General features: G+C 46.3%; 1 protein-coding gene across 2 annotated transcripts in view; it reads right to left on the bottom strand.

Annotated features, from left to right (window-relative positions):
• Window positions 1-1,901: 1,901 nt before the first annotated feature.
• CNNM2 (cyclin and CBS domain divalent metal cation transport mediator 2) overlaps window positions 1,902-19,339 on the bottom strand; it is a 118,185-nt gene continuing 100,747 nt past the window's right edge. Inside the window, exons 5-8 of one of the 2 annotated variants that reach the window (XM_088169285.1) lie at window positions 18,305-18,398; window positions 15,831-15,896; window positions 12,004-12,188; window positions 1,902-9,820 (exon numbers count right to left, since the gene is read on the bottom strand). In XM_088169285.1, the coding sequence (XP_088025411.1) occupies window positions 9,611-9,820; window positions 12,004-12,188; window positions 15,831-15,896; window positions 18,305-18,398 (555 nt within the window). In that variant the 3' untranslated portion in view covers window positions 1,902-9,610. The remainder of the gene's footprint in view (window positions 9,821-12,003; window positions 12,189-15,830; window positions 15,897-18,304; window positions 18,399-19,339) is intronic. The other variant, XM_014883748.2, reaches the window with a different exon arrangement.

Genomic DNA, 19,339 nt, shown 5'->3' with positions numbered 1-19,339 from the left:
TCCATGCATTCCTCCTTCCCAATCGGTCACCACAAATAGCTCACTCCCAGCCCAGGGCTATTTCTGACTGAGATTGGGGAGAAGAGTCTTCAAGGCTGGAGCAATGGAAAGTATTTGACCCTCACTTCATGGTGGGAAAATGTCGGGCAAAGCCTGACAGACACACAGGCTCTGCCTGGCCTTGTACTATCCTATCCATCCTGGCTTCTCCATGAACTTGAGGTAACCACAGACCAAGAGCCAGGGTGAAGCTTCTTGCCCTGGCTGGCACTGCAGACACAGTCACAGCTCAAGTTTCCAGCCTACACCTTCCTCAGCCCATGGCTGATCTGAACCAGAAGCTGGTGACCTGGCAGTGCCTGTGTCACCAATCACTCTGCAGGGCCTCAGGGAAAGCTCCTGCTGCTCTCTCTCCAACCTGTCCCCCAGCCCAGGGACAGACATGCTTTGGTTTTGCCTGCCAGCAGTATTCTCTCTCCTGCAGCAAAAGCCTTGTGGAAGCAAGGCAAGCATGGGGGGAACAGATCTCCCCCGAGCTTTCACTGACCTGATTTCAGGTTTGTTCCACTTTCCCCACCACCTTCTCTGCTCCATAGAGCCTGAGAGGGCTCACAGGGGCTGCATGAACCAAACCTACCAGCGCCAGGAACCCAAGGCTCTTAGCCACAGGCCTGCAGACACCAGGGCTGGGCACTGCCACTTCTGACCAGGTCACAGCTATCAGAGCTGCTCCCAGCTCCTTTTCCTTTATGGCACCTCCTCACCCAGCACAGCAAAGCCCAGCTCGGTACCAGGATATGCCTGACTGTGATGGAGGGTGCAAAGCTCTGTGCCAGTCCCTGAGCAGCAGCCATTCCAACCTCCGGCCTGAAGCCCCAGCACAGCAAACACCAATAAAGAAATTCTGTAACTGCAGAGCCACTGCTCTACCCTGGATCTGCACAAGGGCACTTTCCCTCCAGGACAGCAGCCCTGTGGGGCACTAGGCTGCAGAGCCTGGCCATGGCAGGAGGTACTGCTGGAGCCTTGAGGACACAGAGCCCTGGGTACAGCTTTGGGCACTGCTGCTACAGCGGCCTGGACCTAGCAGCCAAAACCCATTCCACCTCCCTGAAAGGATCTGCTCTCTTACACCCTCCCTTCCAGAAGTCCTGGGCTCTCTCTATCCTGCTCCTCCTTCCTACTGCTCATTACCACCAGAGCCAGCCCCGAAGTTGCCCTCCCCATTAATTCTACTCATGTCGTGCTTGTAGCATCCCACCATCCTCCACCTGCTGCCAAGGACAGGCACACACAGGGAACAGGAGTCCTCAAGGACCTGCCACTCTGTCCATCATGGGGAGCCATCCTGCAGCACAGAAGTAGGGACAGAGGCTGCACTGAGTGCAGCAAAAATCCCCACATGGTTTGAGCTGTGCTGCCCATTTTGCCAGCCCAGGGCTTGGCAGCTCAAGAGCTGAGCATGGTGCAGGGAGAGCAGCTGGGTGGAAGAGCTGTGAGAAGGAGAGGGGCTGAGGGATGGCAGAAGCACAGTATGGGCACATGGCAGGGCTGTATCTGACACACAGGAAAGGGGCTGTTCCTCCACCAGTGTGAGCTGGAGGTGATGGTGGGCAAGGGACTAAGCACAGGCTTGCTCTCCTGCTCAGAAATGTCTCTGTTCCTGCAGGCTCCACACGGCTCCACTGCCAAAACCCCAGCATAAGGGGAGAAGGCAGCAGCACCCAAGTGCAGGGGGATGGATTGACTCACTCCTCCAAACTTCACCCGTCCCATGGAGCTGCCGTTGTCCCCAGGCACATCCCTCACTGGAGACCCCGTCACGCCCCGCCTGGCAGGAGCACGCACAACCCACAGACGCCATCTACACTTCGAGACAAACATGACCTATGGAGAGCAGGTTGTAAATAAGGGGTTTTTATTACTGAAAGAAAAAGACCCTCACCCTTGAGGGAACTTCAAAAAGTCAGCTGCTTGCCATTGCCACCAGCTTCCCAGCCAGCCCCTGATCAGCAAAGCCACCAGCACAGCCCTCCCCAGTTTGAGGACTTACAGGCCCAGACCCACCAAAGCGAAGAGCAACACCTGCCTCTAGAGGAACAAGATCTGGCCTCTCTGTGGCTCTTGGCAGCTGAAGTGGAGATTAAAGACTGTTAAATGTAGCAGAGATCTGGGTACAGGATCACAGACATCAGCCCACCACCCACATGCCAAAATCTGCCCCTTGGAAATGAGAGGGGAGCATAGAGGAGGGAAAAATGCATAAACTGGAATGTTCAACAGAAAAAAAAAATCATCATTTATCTAAAAAGAATAGAAATAAACAAAATGCTTTAAAACAAAATCACAAAATATACAAATAAATCTGGTACAAAATAAATAGGAAAGATTGGAAATCTACAACAAAATTGGAATAATTATAAAATTAATTTGTATGACAATCAGTATATGAAACGTATACACTTCATTCAGGATTTCAGTTGTGCTTATTCAGGTTTATGTACACACACGGAAATACTGTAGTCAGAATACTACAACTCTGGAAACCCGAAGTCATGTACAATATGATACAATTCGTAAAGACCACATATGATGGCAAATAAGACACAGGGAAGAGCTGGCTGGAGTGGGATCAGACAGCCATGAAAATGCACTGCAAAGGGAGAGCCACCATGCTCTGGAATGGGGGGACCAAGGCCAAGCCAGCAGCAACCAGGACAGGGCTCAGGGCAGCCAGGAAGGAGAAAGGTTTGGTGTGAGACCTCTGGCTGCTGAGCACCAGCTGCTCAGGGCTTCCAGGAACACACATCAAGTATTTGGGGTTTCAGAGTCACTGTGTTTGGCATCCAGGCACCTGCCTGGTGATTCAGGAGTCAAGGCTGGCTCTGCTGGAGAAAAAATATGCCAAAAACTCTGAAGTCCCTCAGCAGGGCCTGACCCTGAACCATCCTTGTGCTCAGGAGATCATGGATCAAATGGGATCACAGCACTGCTGCTGGGATCCTGGTGGGTTTCCACTCACCAAATTCCACGTGATCTCCGAGGAAGGCAGAGTCCCTTGGACAGCATCTCCTACGCTCAATGTGAGAAATGAAGACAGAATGGCTGCAGCATGGCCTGTTCCTGACTGCTGCCCCTCCTTCTCACCTTCCTGAACCCTCAGCTAAAGGCCGGTGAGTGGAGCAGAGGAGCAGCTGTGGCCAGTGTGAACACAGCTGTCACAGAAGCCACACTGCTGAATCCAAGCCAGCACAATGCAGAAGGACAGAGCACGTACCCTGGGTGAAAACCTGCCAGCCAAGCCAGCCCAGCCCAGCCCAGCCTGCTGGACCTGAGATTTTAAAGCAGGAATGATACTAGAGCTGATCTTGGCCTGGCCAGTCTGTCACTTCTGAGAAGAGGAGCTCATCAGGACTCCCTCACACCCCCCACAGTAATCTTTGGGACATGCATTCCATATTGGCACTTCCAACTAAAGGCACCTGACACCAACTAGTTTTTCACTTTTATTTGGAAGGATTTGGTTCAACAGTGATGCCCAGAGGATAAAACATCACCTCCTATGATAAAGCTCTGTGATCAGCAAACAGTTGAGAAAGGATGCTGGACTGCTACACCAAGCACCGAATGCTGGGACAAGCCCTTCCTCCCCAGCAAATCCTGCTACCAACCAACTGCCACACTGCTTTCTGGAGGAGAGAACAACAAAGAAATCAAATCCACCTCTGGAACACTGGAGCCACCTGCAGCCTTTGCATGTTTCAGGCTTACAACAGCTGACAAACCTATAGCCCAGTTCCACGACAGGCCACTTCTGCCAAGTCCAGCCAAACTTCTGCTTCTGGGGAAGGATCAAACACCAAGCACTTCCTTACTCAGAAATCTACACTTAATGAGCAAGAGCAGCCAGGGCACCATCCACTGCAGGATCCTAGTGATCAGCCCTGCTCAGAGGAAAATAGAGCCCAAAGGCAAAACCTGAGAGGAGAATGATGTTTTTCAGCTGGAGACAGACCAGCAGCTTTGAGTACCGTATTTCCATCGTGGAGAATTGATATAGAGTCTGACCTCAGGACAACAACAAGAAAGCGTCACTTTGACTGAATTCAGTGCTACCAGCCTACCAAACAACTCCATCTGCCACCTGTACCATGCCACTGGCTGGAGCCAGATTTCCAGCAACCCTTTCCCATCCCTAAAGCTCAGGAAAAAAAGCAGATAGAAAAGCTTAGCTGTACTGCCTTGGACCCACAGCAACAGCATCTCATCTGGATGCAGCCCTGAGACTGAACCCAGAGGAACATAACCCAGCATGAAGCCAGGCTCCAGGACAAGAGGAAGACACCAAGCAGGATTGTTGAGGGGGGTCTGCAGGAAGCCATGGATGTCCAGGTCCCCTCTGCTGCCCACACATGGGAGCGAGGCCAGAATCACCACAGACATCACACCAACAAGAGACCTGCAGCTGATGGACCAAGTGTAACAGCAGTGCAGAGATGAGAGTGGCTGCCCAGCCCAGTCTGTGATGCAGAGCCTGTCCTGCCTGCTGGCTAAGTCAGATGAAGGCTGCTCTCCCATTCGTGCCATGGAAAGATCCCTGATTGTGTTGGTTAAGCTCATCTTTTCACTGCTGGGTCAAACCAACCCTCAGTATCCAGGGAACTGGTACTTCTTTGGGTCTATGCAGAGCCCCAGTGTAGAGCCAGGTGGTGGGACAGGCAGCACATCTGGGGCTGTACCACACCACAGCCAGGGTTCTTGCCTTGGGACAGGGCACAGCGTGGACACAGGGACCCCTCAATGTTGGGTGGGCACCTTTGGAATGAAGCCTCAAGTCAGCATCACAAGAGGTACTCTGCAGCATCCTTTCCCACCCCCAGCCCCAGTTTTCTGTTGGTAATCCAGACACTAGGTAACTTGACAATTGGTACACAGGTACTAGATTTAAAACCACAGATGTGTGTATTAGATATTGTATAAAATATGGTACATCTCTCATGTGGGAATAACTTCTAAAGAGAATGTTATTCTGCACAAGGAAGCTGCAAGTTCCAAGGGGTCCTGGAAAATGTGGCCGTGTTCCCCATCGTGTAGGATGCTTATGATAAATGCATAAGCAGCTCTTTGCCATGGGCACCCCCACAACCCCTTGGCTGAGCTCTGCAGAGATCACAGGAAGCACCACTGCTGCCCAAGCAGTCCCTCACACAAAGCTGCCTCTTTGGTTTTCTTTGGGCTGATTTGAACCAGAGCCTGACACCACCAGTGCCAAATCTCATCCTCATCAAAGCTGGGCCCTGAAGGCTGAGAAGCAGCAGTGGCTGATGTGTGTGGGCCATCGGGGCAACTCGCACTGCTAGCCCTGAGCTTTCTCCAGGTCCGAGTACAAAGAGCTTTATTCTGAGACTCCTACTCTTGCCAGCTCCACCCACACAAAAAGGCACTTAAAGAAAAGAAGAAAAACAAACAAAAAAGCCCCCAGTGGTGAGGAAAAGGGAAGTAAGTCCAGGAGAAGAGAGGAGGAACAGAAAAGCGAGCACAATGTGAATGAGTGGCTAACCCTTCTTCCAACAGGCCCAAGAACTGCACACCTTCAGCAGCCAGCTCCAGCTGCCCCCACACAGGTCTCAGCATCATCCCATTCCTGCTCAGTCTGAAGCAGGAACTTACAGGGACAAAAACAATGTGAGAGGGAACTACACATAATACAGGTTTGGAGCAGAAGGATCTGCCCTGTGGAGCTTCCTCTCTCCTGATACATCTAGATGGGGGAAGCACCTTTTCCTGCCAAACCAGCCAGCCCAGACACCCTGCGCCAGCATTCCTCATTCCACTGTGGGATAACCTAACCAGAGCTCCTCCAGGGCAGCAGTCTCCAGCTGCACCGGGATTTCAGGGAGTGGACAAGCTGGGAATCAAACAAGCAGCACTTTATAAACTCTGAAGGGTCTGAGCTTGCTGCACAGAGTGGCTGAGGCTAAGCACTCCACGAGCCCCTCTCCTCTCAGAACTAATGTGCTTCATATGATCTCCACATCACCAGAGTCAGTCTCATTTGGAGAAAGATTCTCACTGGAAAGCAAGAACATTCCTTCACTCTTTACAAAGATTTGGCAATACACAGAATTTAAAAAAATAAATCATAGTTACAACAGATTCAGGTTCATTTCATTTAAAGGAAATTCAACCAACAGGAGTGTAAAAGATATAATTCACAGTTGTGCATTTAAGATATTAGTGTTGAAAACCTCACTTCAAAGAACTCTTGTGCAAAATTGTATTGACAGTAGAAACCATGGCTAGATGCCCTCCAAGCCTCCCCCGGCCAACAGGCCATCATCCACCCTGCTGCCTGCACCCAGAGGCAGACGGGCAAGGGGAACAAAGGCAGCAGCAGGAGTTGACATAGGAAGATGCAGTATCCTTTCTACAAGTCAAAGCCTGGCCAAGGTCTGAGGTCAAGTCCAACGATTCCCAAAGCCACCAGCTGGTGCCCTGCGCTGTGGTGACCGGCCCTGTGTACCCACAGCCCTGCAGCACGGCACCCAAGTGCCCCACGAGGCAGAGGGGGCAGATCTGCTCGGGCAGGACACCCCTGCAAGGACACGGATCAGGTACCACGGCCCCGCCACTGCAGTCAGGAGAGCCAAGCCCGACAGCAGCAAAAGCCGTCCCGAGGCTCAGAGGAATCCTGAGCTGGGCACGGGGCTCCTCTGCTGTGATGGTTCCCATCAGGAGAGCTGGGAACCCCTTGCATTTGTTAAACAGTAAAACTGTAAATACCCTGAGAACAGGGAGACTGGATTTTTTTCCCCTCCAGGGAGAAGACCATGCTTTGTTCTTCAAGCTAATTAGTAGTAGCAGCTCCTAACCCTTCTGGGTCAGGTATGTATTTTCCATATGAAACACATCTATAATCAACTGTTTTTTATGGAAATTAAGTGAAATTACTTCACTTTCCATTATTTGATCTGTACAAATGATGAAAAACAGTCATGCAAAAAATTGCCTGCAAATTTTGGAACAGTGCAGCATGGGCAGAAGCAGGAGGTATTTGCTTTGGGATCACATGGCTTTGGTTGGAAAAATTGACGCTTTTTTTTTTTTGCATTTTTCTTTTTTTTTTTTTTTAAAAAGGGAAACAGACATTGAAACAAATCCTTAACCTGCCATAAGAAGCAGAAGTCAGATCCAGCGAGCAACCTCATCCTGGAAAGAACTGCCTTGAGCCTTCCCTCCTTTGGCAGGTTTGACAAAACGGATACTGCATCTCAAGTTCACCACCGTGTCAAACAAACTTTTACATTCAGCAACACTAGATAAAAACTGCAAACGCTGTAACATCTGGACATTTTGCTCCGTGAGAAAGGTGCAATATTGGCAGCTCTCTGGGAAGGCACAAGGCTTAGGCCAGCCCATGCTGCCACCAAGCCGTGTGCTCTCAGCAGTGCTGGGCTGGTGCACATCAGAGCAAGGGTGGGATGGAGGCTAAGGAAACACTTTTAGATGGGAAAAAGTCAAAAAGCTACATGTGAGAGCAAGGCTTTGGAGGGCCTCTTTCCTCCTCACTGGGTGCACAAGTTGGACACTGTGCAATTTCTGTGTCCTTTGCAGGGACTTCATCCTCATGGGTGGCTCCCACCAGGGTGGACAGCAAAAATTAGGGCTGCTTTCTGAAGCTGGAAAAGAGAGGAGGAGGAGGGAGAGAGGCAAACCCAATTGGTTCTGACACCACACACACTCCAATTCCCACAGGGAGATCCTGCAATGGAATATTGCACCTTTCCAGCCACCAAGCACACAGATGGACCACAGGAACTTGCAGCAAGTGCCTTTCACAGCCCGTGAGCAGGAGAGGAGGGGCAGGCCTGCAGGCACAGAGAGCTCTGGAAGCTGCATTTGGGGCTGGGGGCTTCTTTGAGTATCCCCAAAGAGATCATCCATGCATAAAGAAAGGGAAATGCTACATAGCCAGGGGTCATAGCAGGGTCTTGAAACAGAGAAACCACAAAGCCTGATTTATCAATCCAGATACTGAGGACAATGTTCACATTTTGTTTGAGACAGCATTGGAAGGGGAGAGGACTGAAGGGGACAACTTTCTTGTTTTTAATTTGAGGACCTGGACTCCATCTGTGGAAATGGGTGATGCTCAACCACCATAGGATGCCTCTTGCTGATACTGACTCTGCATCAAGGTTTTTGGGGTGGAGGAATTGGTTTCTGCTGCCCAAGGCAGGTGTTGCCCTGCACTGGTGGCAGACGGCTGGGAGGCTCTCTGCTCTGCTACCTTGGTAATCCCTACAATGGCTGTTAAAAGGGGCAAGAGAGAAGGAAATGCACTAAATCCACTCAAAGGAATGAATGTGGCTGGGAACAGCCTGGAAATGAACCTCTCTGAATCCCTGAAGTGCAATACACTCGCGTCTGGAAAGTTTTGTCAGCTCTTGGAGAGGAGAGGATGGTTCTGGCTCCTCAGCAGCGCCCATCCTTGCACTGGCAGAGGTTTAATGTCACCTGGAGCATGTACTTTGGGTGTAACTGTAGCAGCAACTTCTGTGTTAATATTAGAGATTACAGGGGGGACAGGCACTGATGTTCTGATACTTAGTAAAGGCTGGACCATCTGCTCTGGCCAAGGTAACGGTGCACACACAGCACGGCAGTGTTTAAAGACTCGGCGTCTCACGGTGCACACAATACTTCACCATGCAATTGTCAGAACATCAATGAAAAATCACCCAGTTACTTCACTATGGAATATCATACCCAGCTTTCATTTCACCAGACTGCAATTTTGCTAATTAATTCCTTCCCCCCAGTATCATCTTCAACATACACAAAGGTTTTGGAGGTTACAAAACTGTAAGTGTAACAATGCTTTTGCCTGTTTAACAAAGAAACCTTCTGAAATTTGAAACATTATTAAATACCAAAGTAACCACTCCTTCCCTGAAAATTAACTGCAAGAATGTAATAATCCTCATGTCTTGGTCCTCCAGGTGGCTGAAACCAGAGGTTAATTGAAGCTTGCTCATTCTTAGGACACAAATAACATACAAGTACCAGTTACTAACTTTTTCAACAGGGCAACAAAAAGGACCACACAGGGGTGAGAAGAGGCCTAAGGACATTTGGAGCCATTTTACAAAACCATGACAGAGCCCATTTGAGGTTCATGAGGGACAGAAACAATTTAAAACTCTGCAAAATACTTTTTAAAAACATGATCTCTCTTGAAAAAATAATGGAGGAGCTTTTAAACTTCCCCATATGTGTTTGAGGAGGAAAAACCCAATAAGGATCAAAAGTACAGATAAAAAATAAACATAATTCTACTTTGCAAGAAGAATTTTCATTGTTCTCAAGGGTGGCTCACCATTCCCAAATTACGTTTGGGTCTTTAGTCTCTCTTGCTCTTTGCTCCTTTCTTCCTGTTTCTTCCTCTTCTGCTCCCAGAACGGACGCAAAAGTCTTTGGTCTCAGAACACTGGATGCAGCAGTGTTGCAAGCACGCACTAGCGGTGTTCACACTCGGGGAGGAGGCAGCAAGGAGCGAGGGCTGGTCCTGCTGAGGAGATGGGATGGGTGGGTTGTGGGGAGTCAGCTCCTAGATGGCTCCTTCACTGTGCATACTGTGGTTGGGCTTGTTGTGAGTCACACAGTTCTGTTCGTTCAGCAGGTTTGCTGTCTCGTCTGGCAAACCATCGTGCAGCTCCGTAAGAGTCAGTTCGATTTTAGTGTTTTCACTGTCCGAGGACTGAGGTGTTTTGTCCATCCGGGATGCCATCAGGGCATTTTGGTACTGCTGTCTTGAGATCTGCTCCAAGAACAGGGAAGAAACAAAAAAAGTCAGTCACACTTCTAATGTCTCCTGTGGAGCACACTGAGAAGACAAAGTTTCCTCCCCTTCCAGATGACCACACTTCAACCCCTCTTTACCTGTTTCCATAAAACATCCCTGTGCTTTGCAAGCCTAGAGCATCCCAGCTCAACACCCACAGCATGGTGACATTTCCAGGGAGGGTGGAAGAACAGTGCTGTGCAATCACCATGCTGTTCAAAGGCAGGCACTTATTCCTATGCAGAGATTTTTAAATCAGACCTCCATTTCCCTCTAACCATGCATACCTTTAGGACCAGAACCAGAGATCAGTGAAGTCTTTCTCCCAACTTCAGTGAGCTCCTGGTGAGGCTCTAAGTGTCCCTATAGAGTCAAGCCAGCTCTGTAGTACAAGTATAGAGTACAAGCATTGCTGCTCTTGTCTAGGCCAGCAAACACAGCAGGAGCTACAGCCTTATACATAAAGACATTTGATTCTAGAAAACACTGGTATGCCCACAGAGATGAGTCCAAATTAGCAACCCATGAAGTTTTCCACTGGTCTCTGCAAGAGCTGTCTGCACTCAGCAGAACAGTGATGACAGGAGCTGGCCTAGAGCACAGAGTGTCACTACCCACGATGCCCCAGGGACAGGGAAGCCCCACATATCTGCATGTGGTGGTGGAGGGCAGAATTCCTCTTGGAGCCACAAGCAACCAGCCCTGTGAACTCCTCCAGGTCAACCTTCTCAGCCAGGACAGGCAGCAAGACACACGTGCACTGGCAGCCCCATGAGCCCACAGCAGTGAGTGATCTTGGCAGGCAGGAAGGTGGAAGAGATGAAATGACTTTTAGAAAACCAAAAATTTCAGTAGCAGCACAAGAAGAGGGACTGGAAATGGACAGAGTCAGATGGACCTGGTTACAATTCCAAAAGCAAAATCCAAACATGCATGAGTAGTTTTACAAGGTATTAATTGAATGAATGACCATATGGCACAGTGAAAACAGTAATGTTGAGTACTCTGACCTACATGTAAAGCAGAGGGATGCAAGAAGAGGTGTGCAAGTCTGACTGTAGAGATACCAGGACAGTTTCATTAACATTCATTAGCCTCAGTATGAACACAGTGAGATTTGGAAGGACTCCACATAAACCAGCCTAGGGTGAGAGCAGCTGCTCTGTACAGCAGATTAGCCATTGAAATCTGTAGTGAGAATCACTTGCCCAGTGATAAGTATCTACTGATATAATCTTTGAAGGATTGAACCATTGACCAGTACACTTGCATCTCAAAGCAAGACTTTACTCTCCTTTTAAAATTTGGATATGGAATACTCAGTTAAGCATTCTAGTTTGTCTACCCTATTCCACATTCTTGACATTGAATTAACTAACAGAAGTTAACTTCACAAATCACTTGAATTGCATACAAACAAACTGTGAACATGCACTTAATTTAAGAAAAGCATCAATGTCAACTTCTGGCCATGGGACATCAGCTTCCTGGACTCCCAGCTGGGCTGGAATTGCTGCCAGCATTAGCTGTTCCTCAGCTCAACTACATTTCCTCTCCCACAGGACTCGCACACATTTCAGCGTGGGATGCACCATGCTGGGGACAGAGCTGTATTTCATGCAGCAACTCACTGGTAGTATGAGACATGAGCCTAACACATGTGAAGTTAAGATAAAGAGAAATGTCCAAGACTTCTCCAAGCAGAAGAAGGATGGCAAGTCGGAAAGTAAGATCAAGAACCCCAAACTGAAACCAAAATCAGAAGTGAATAAAAACTGCAACCAACAGTAAATGTCTCATCCTTTAGAAAAGGACAGTGTCTGATAATGAAGGGTCTCCATTTCAGATGGGTCCAAAAGCTTCACAAGGATAGATTTGACTAAAAGCAGAGGTTATTTTCTAAAATATTTCCTCAAAGGACCTGAAATCCAGAAAATTATGTGACCAACCTACTTACAAGTCCAAATGAGAAGAACAGTGAAGACAAATCAGTGGACAGCAGGTATTGGAAAAAAAGTAGTTTAAAGTAATTTTTAAACAGCTGCTTTCATAATGCTATTTACTCACTGAGGAATTTAGAGGGAATTCCCTTCCCCAGGCTCTCCATCCTACCAGCCAAACCCGACTTTCCAGCAGGGCCTTTCTAGCTTTTTTCCTACCTTGACAAACTGAATGTCTGTGAGGGCTTTCACTGAGTAGTCTGGAACATACACTTGGAGGAAGGATGCATTCAGCTGGTTGTTGCTGCTCCCTAACGTCGGGGTTACTGCGTCGATGCGATCGCTCCGGTTTAAAGAGTCTGAGTGATTCAAGCCACAGGGCCGAGGTGGAGACTTGTTTTCAGCTAAGAAACAGGCAAGAGCAAGAGATCTCTTAAATCAAGTAGAAAACTTTTAAAGTCATCAGTTTCAAAGGGACATAATAAATGGTGATGTAGCACAAATCAACTGCAAATGCTTAATCAATTCATAAGTAGATATGTGGCTAAACAACCAAATTATCCTGAAAAATGGTACATTTTCAGTCCAGAGCTAGTAGCCAGCATCACTAAGCATGCCCTAAACAAACCTGTAGTTGTTTATGCTGCAACAGACATGCCCTGAGAACACAGTGCTTCAGCTGATGAGCAGAAACCACCACAGAAAGGAACTTCCCAAGGCTCCCTTACAGGAGATCTTGATAGTCAGACTATGCTTAATATATTTTTTGTCTTAATCATTGTTACTTTCATCCACAGTCAATCCCAGCTGAATTTTATCCCCTTTTATTTCGTCTGATACCTACATATGCCTTTTTCCCGGAGCTAAAGCAGATATTTTCAGTAGGAGTAACAGAGTCCTCAGTGGACTAGAGTGCAGTGCACATGACAATTACTTCAACATTTCCTCTCAGTGCTTGAAGTGGCCAAACCTCAATGAAGGAAAACAAACTCTATATAGTACATGCCAGCCAGTGACACAGGCAAAATAGTCCACACTAGACAGAAAAATATGTCCAGGAAAGGAAAACAACACAGACATCATTTTCCAGCACTGTCCTTTAAGTCCTGCAGGGTTTCACTTGAAGACCTTGCAGCTGTCCCCTGTGAGTGTGACTGGACACAGTCTATCTAAAAGAAACGTGCTTTTGGGACAGCACAGACATTCTGCATCTGTGGCCTCCACCCACACAGCGACCCAGAAGATAGGGGGGCAGAAAGACATCCTAAGAGAGATTCCAAGCCCTCCTGCAGAAGGGCTGCTCCCTGGGCACACACACAGTACATACTGATCAAAGAACTATCTTTAGGATGAGAGAATTTTTGGATCTTAATGCACTTAAAACTCATTCAGCCAGCCCAAACTCAAACTTGATGTAAACTATGCTACTCACCACATGATCCCCATTCTCAAGCTGAAAGATCATTTTCATATAGTCTTAAGATACAAAGTCTCTTTGAGCAAATCCACAAAAATATCCTTACAAGCTTTTCAAATTCTTTTTTGAAGACTTTTCTACATATAATTTTATTTCTTAAAAATCCCAACAACCTCCCTTAAATTTAACCCTACCTCTGCCACTTAATCACTAGAAATATAATATCTCCTTGATCAAATGACACAGCCTGTTCCACATGTCAGAATCCAGCCTTTCCTAAACCTAACACTTTAGAATACAGAATTGCCCTGATTCTTATTCCCTATTTAAAATACTTCTGATTTTGTCTTTCTTGCAATTTTAAAAAGGGGGACAAAAAAATACAGGTTCTGGCAACTTGATAATTTCCCCACCATTTCTGCACTATGGAATTAGTGCAGGACCCTATGGCAACACCAAGTGCAGGCTTAGGGGGAAGCACTCGGAGCCTTGCAAGGTTTTCCTCTGTGCCAACTTGAAAGCCACAGCAGACTGCAATAACTGCTGCCAGGAGCAGAAACTCTACCTGCACACAGGGCTTGATGCTGAAAACCCCACTAGAGAACAAGGAACTGTAAAGGCTGAATGAATTTGTCCTCTTTCCCACCTCTCTGTATACACAAAATATGGCTCGGTGTGACAATAACAGCATCATTGCTGCTTGGGATAAAGGCTTCCATCTGGAACAACTTTACACTAGTGTGACTTGCATCTGCCTTTTCCTTCCACCAGGGACCTTATAGTACATTACCAATAAAAAGCAAAGGATATAGACCAACATGGCAAAGCATTATAAGAAAAGAAAAAGGGAGAGGTGACACAAAAGGACAGAACAAAAAGGTATGATTTCTGAAAATGTGAGGGAAACAACATGATTTCTGGATCTCATTTAGTTCAGGGAAGGAGAAGATAATGAAGAGCAAAGGTACAGAAAGAACAGATGACAAACACCAGGCAAGTCCATGTTAGAGCTTCTCTACCCAGCTTTTCCCACACTCCTCACCTTTCTATAAAGGGGATAAAGAGCACAAGCCACAAAAAGGACATCAGTACAAGTGTATTATGAATTTGTGTTTAAACAACAGGATTATTTTCATAAGCACCCCACAAAAGGTCTGTGTTTCATCAAAACTGGAACCACATTGCCACAGTGACCAGGCTTCCACTATCAGTTCCTTACAAAGGAGATTGTTCTCACTATTATTTCCCCTTGTTATATTTGTAATTTTTTTAAATTTAACTGGGGAAAAAGCTATGAAAGTATGTTTGGCATTTATACTGGAAACAACCTGTGCAAAGCGTGTATCTATTTGTAGAATGGAAAAGGAAAAATAAAAGTAAAAAAAGAAGACCTGGCAAAACAAAAGAACCAAGCCAAGAAAGATAATAAAGGTTGCCAAGCTTAAAGGAGAACCATCAGGTACTTCAACTAAAGAAAGATTAAATTTCTCCCCCTTCTTTGGTGTTTAGCAGCAAGAAACTTTAACGAGGCAGGAAAAAATCCCCTGCAAGGCAACAACCTATATTTTGCTCAGAATGTGCATGAAGATAACTTAGGGACCAACGATGAAATATATTTTCTAAAGTTAAAGAAAGAGGGTGAAATACAGAAAGCAGATGGTGAAAGTGTATAAAATGCATGAGATGTATTAATGTTTAAGAGATGTTTCACTTAAATATGCATATCATTATCTTGTTTGCTTTTAGTTCTGAAGAAGGACTGAAAAAAACCAGAAAAAACTTCAAAAGGAAGACATATGCTCACTGTGGCCCAAACTATTTTAGGATTCTGCTCTTCTGACAGACTTTCTTGATGGGTTTGAGTTTTTCCCAACCACTCCATGCATGCAGTGTCTGCAAAGATCAGTTCTTGATGCTTCCCAATCAACAATCTTTCAACCACGTCTCAGAGCTCTTTTTGGCCCAGTTTGTTCCCTTCTTGGTCTCTGCTCTCTAAAAGAATTTCTGTGCCAGTCAACTTGGTGATACAGTAAGGAAATGTCTTAAGCACAACAGGAACCAGAAAATCCTCCTAACCTTCTTGTGCATTCCACTGCAAATCCATCCACTCAGCAGATCACTGTGCCAGTCCCTGGTATTAACCTCACTGAGAGAAAGCTCAAAGCTTTCCAGGAATTGAAATGACCAGACTGTATACAAACCATAGAATTTACCCATAAGAGAATATAGAATACTTTTTTAAAATAAGTTTTCCTTTTATGGCAGTTTAGCAGCAGGCATTCTCCTCTGCCAAACACATTTTCCTCAGAATTCTTTATGCCTCAGTTTGGGGGAGAATACATTCTTCTAAAAAAACTCCCCTTTTGCTTTTCCACCAGCGTTCATATGAGAAAAAAGAACAAGCACACATTACCAGATACATTTTCTTAAACATGTTTTTAGTTCTTCCCATTTTGATAACTGACCAGTTATCATAAACAAAAGTTCAGGATACCTACCTGTGAGGCACAACTCTGTGCTGGACTTCTCCCTAACGAGCAAAGGGGTCAGACAAATACAGACTGCAGCTGACTTTTCATGGCATCAGGGCAGTCACAAGAATGGTGAAAATAGAAGCATGCAGATTTACCTGGAGAACCTGCTGCTAACAACTCTGTTCTGCTGACAACAAAGGTACGAGACAGGGACAAGGGAACTAGAAGAGGGAGAGAAAAAGGATGAGATCACGACCAGAAAGGTGGCAGCTATCCACATTCGACAGGGGAAGGAGCCAGCTGACAAACTGATGAACTAAAACCAGAACTGCAAATGAACTGTGAAAAAGCAAAGGGTTAAAACAAAAGCAAAACCAAAATCTACAATCAAATAAACCAAAAAACAAGACCAAGGAATTGGACTGAAGTGAATAATTTTCATTGCTATTTTAAATTATTATCCAGTACCAAGCAGTCCATCAAGGTACACTCGTGTTTTGAAATAGTTCAAAAGGAGCAGGGGTGCCCACTCCAGCCTGGAAAGTAAGAATCAAAACAAGCCAGAAAACATTCAGAAGTGTTCTTCCTTATGGGAGTCAAATAACAGAAATAAAACCAAAAGATACTTCATAGTTTCCAGTAAAATATCAAGCAAGGCCGTGATTCTCCAAGCTCATCCCTGTTGAGATGGGTATTGTACTGCTCACCATTACTGCAAATCCTTCCCCAGCTGTAGTTAAAGAAAAAAGCTTCACTATTTTCTTTTTTTTGTTTGTTTGTTTATTTTCTGTGGTTTTGTTTGTGGAGTTTTTTTGTTGTTGTTGTTGTTTGGTTTTAGTGTTTTACTCTCCTGTTAGTGATTTCATCTTCCAGGTGGGGAGAGCAAGTATGTATAGTTTATTTGGGACACACAGAAGAGGAGTAGTTTTATGTCATTCCACAATAACTTATACTTTCCCTGAGCTTTCCTGTCTACACAGAGCAACAGGAACTTATTTTTATGAGCTCATCTCAATAGAAATCTCAGGATGCCACAAGACATAATAAAATAAATTCCTGGAACCTGGAGGCAAAACCAACAAACTGAAGGATTTGCTGCAGGTAAAAAAAACAGAACAAAGCCAACCAATTGAAGGCAAATTCAAGAATGGCCAAGATTACTTTACAACAGAGCATCTTCTTAAGTGCGACATGGCAAAATTAAAGATGGATTTCGGGGCACACAAAGAGGAGACCATTTGACCTGATAGGACTTGGGGCAACTGGCATGGTTGTGAGGAGGGTTAGGAACATTAAAAACAAAACAAAAAAAAAAAACAAAAAAACCCCCACCAACCCCAAAACTCAACAACACATGTAAACATTCAAACTGAACAATGCTGGCAAAACAGAGATGCCACAGGTGATTTCCAAGTGTAAGGCTGGTAGAAGTGACCATGCCTGATCACCCTGGCTCCATGCCTGGCCCATATTGTAGAAGCTGAGGGTATGATGCAGTTGTACACAGGTCCCAATTCCTCATGAACATAGCTGCTATTACTGAGATAAAATCCAACTAGTGCTCTGCATGCTTTAAAATTTCTCAAGTCTCAAAAAGTAAAAGCTACTGACCAAATTAAAGTGCACATAATTAAGGAATTATTCTTGCCTGTAGAAGTGAGCTCACAGAGGTCCAGAGAACAGCTGCTGATTGTAGAGTCTAACAAGGTTACACTCATAACTCACAAAACCACTTCCATTCCACCACCATTTGATAGTGTACATACACACAGGTGCACACATGTAAAGAGAGCACTCTTGAGTGTACAGTTAACACAAGCTGCTTCTCAAGTGGAATGTAAACCCTGCTGTGACAGGACACAATTTCAGCATGAGAAAAATCTCTCCCTGGAGCTGAAAAAGTGGCTTTGTGTCAGCAGAAGGCCAACACCAGCTCCAGTGCCCCAGCTCACCCAGCAGGGCTGTACATTTCCAGCTGAGGTCAAGATCTAAGTGGTAACACTTCTGGCAGTAAAATACATCACCAAATGCTGAAATGTAGCATTGGAGCCAACTCTTGGTGGATTATATGAGAATTCCCTGACCTGTGCCAGCAAGGTGGTGGCTCATGTGGCTACCACTTGTGTGCTGGTGTCACCCTTAGACACCACCTCTTCCCCCTTACTGATTTCTCAGGTACATTTTCACACAAGCTGAACAGGAGCAATTGCTTTCCTGGCACTGCTCCATCCTTTCTCTTGAGACAGCTTTAGGCACAGACTGCTAAAGAACCATCCCCAATCTAACCGGGCGGTTGCTCCAAGCACCACTAGATGTCCCTCTGCCACTAATTATTTATTCCCGTTAATTCACTCCCTGTTACTCTGCCACGAGCAAAACTACAAAGCTTTCCACCAGTACCAACCACATCCCTCGCTAAAGTCAACACTCGCTCTGGGAGCTGGCAAACCATTGCCAATTGCTGGGTTCTGCAGTCAGTGCCAGCGTTGCCACTGGCCAGTGCCCCCAGGGACACTGTGGCAGGCTGTGCTGGCAAGGAGGTGCCAATCCCATCAGCCCCACAGACACAGCTAGGCAGACCTGTGCAGGAGCTCAGACTGTTCCAGAAGCAGAAGATAAGAGGACATACCTGGTGATGCTGTGAGGGCCATCACCCCATAGTAGGAAAAAGCACCAGCTTCAAACTTCATCCCCTCTTTCCCAGCCTCCACTTCCACTTTCCCCTGTTAAGGAAAAGGAGAGACAGCTGCAATTAAAAGGGACCATGGGTCTCAAGGCACAAGATCAGACTTGAGCCCTGAAAGGTAGTTTTGCCTGACATCCCTAAGCAGTGTCACGGTCCCTGCAGTTTGTAACAAAGCCTGAACAGGCACAGACCCTGAAAGGCAACAGGCATTTGTGCCCAGAGCTAGCCTGGTCTTTGATGCCTTGTGGCCAGCATAAGTCTCTGCAGAGGAGCAGGATCAGGATCACCACAAAGCTTTGGGTTGTTACTATTGCCCTGCTCCAAGTGTTGCCAGGATGTTTTCCTTTACTGCAAAGTGAAAAAATATTCCTGCAGTAGCACAACAAGCTTAAATGTAGCACAGTCATCTGGGATCTTCAAGCACCTAGACATCCTGGGGCACAGCTCACATTGACACAGAACTCCCTCTAAGAAAAACACAGGAAGGGAGATGGGAGATAATGTGTGAGGAGGCTGGCTGCCTACACCGATGAGATTCCCACAGAAATAACGCCCTTATCCCTGAAGGAGCAGCCTTGGGGCTACTTTGCTCTTGATTTCCAGCAGTTTTACAGATTCCAGCACCATTAAGATCCTGCTCTTTTGCAGAGTCTTGCCTACAAAAGACACTCAGTGCTTCCCAAGCTGTACAAAACTACACTACCATGCAAGTACATCTGTTTCTGATGTGGGCTCAACCAAATGTATAAAATTATGTCCTACACAGGACTCCCGAACAGAACTCACATCGAACATAGCTGTAAAACATCCCAGTCACTCTGGTACACAAGTAGACAAAAATAATTGTCTTTTTAGTGGGGCGTGTTTTTCATGTCCATCCATCATTACTGCACTGAGACTCACAGCACATCACTGAACACAGAAGAGATCTCATCCAGCTTTCAGGCTGAACAACACAAAATTTGGAATTTTAGGCAA

Source organism: Sturnus vulgaris, chromosome 8 (assembly GCF_052056855.1).
Source record: "Sturnus vulgaris isolate bStuVul1 chromosome 8, bStuVul1.hap1, whole genome shotgun sequence".
Classification (NCBI taxonomy): Eukaryota; Metazoa; Chordata; class Aves; order Passeriformes; family Sturnidae; genus Sturnus; species Sturnus vulgaris.
Note: the sequence above shows the minus strand (reverse complement) of the source record. Positions and strands in the feature narration are given on the sequence as shown.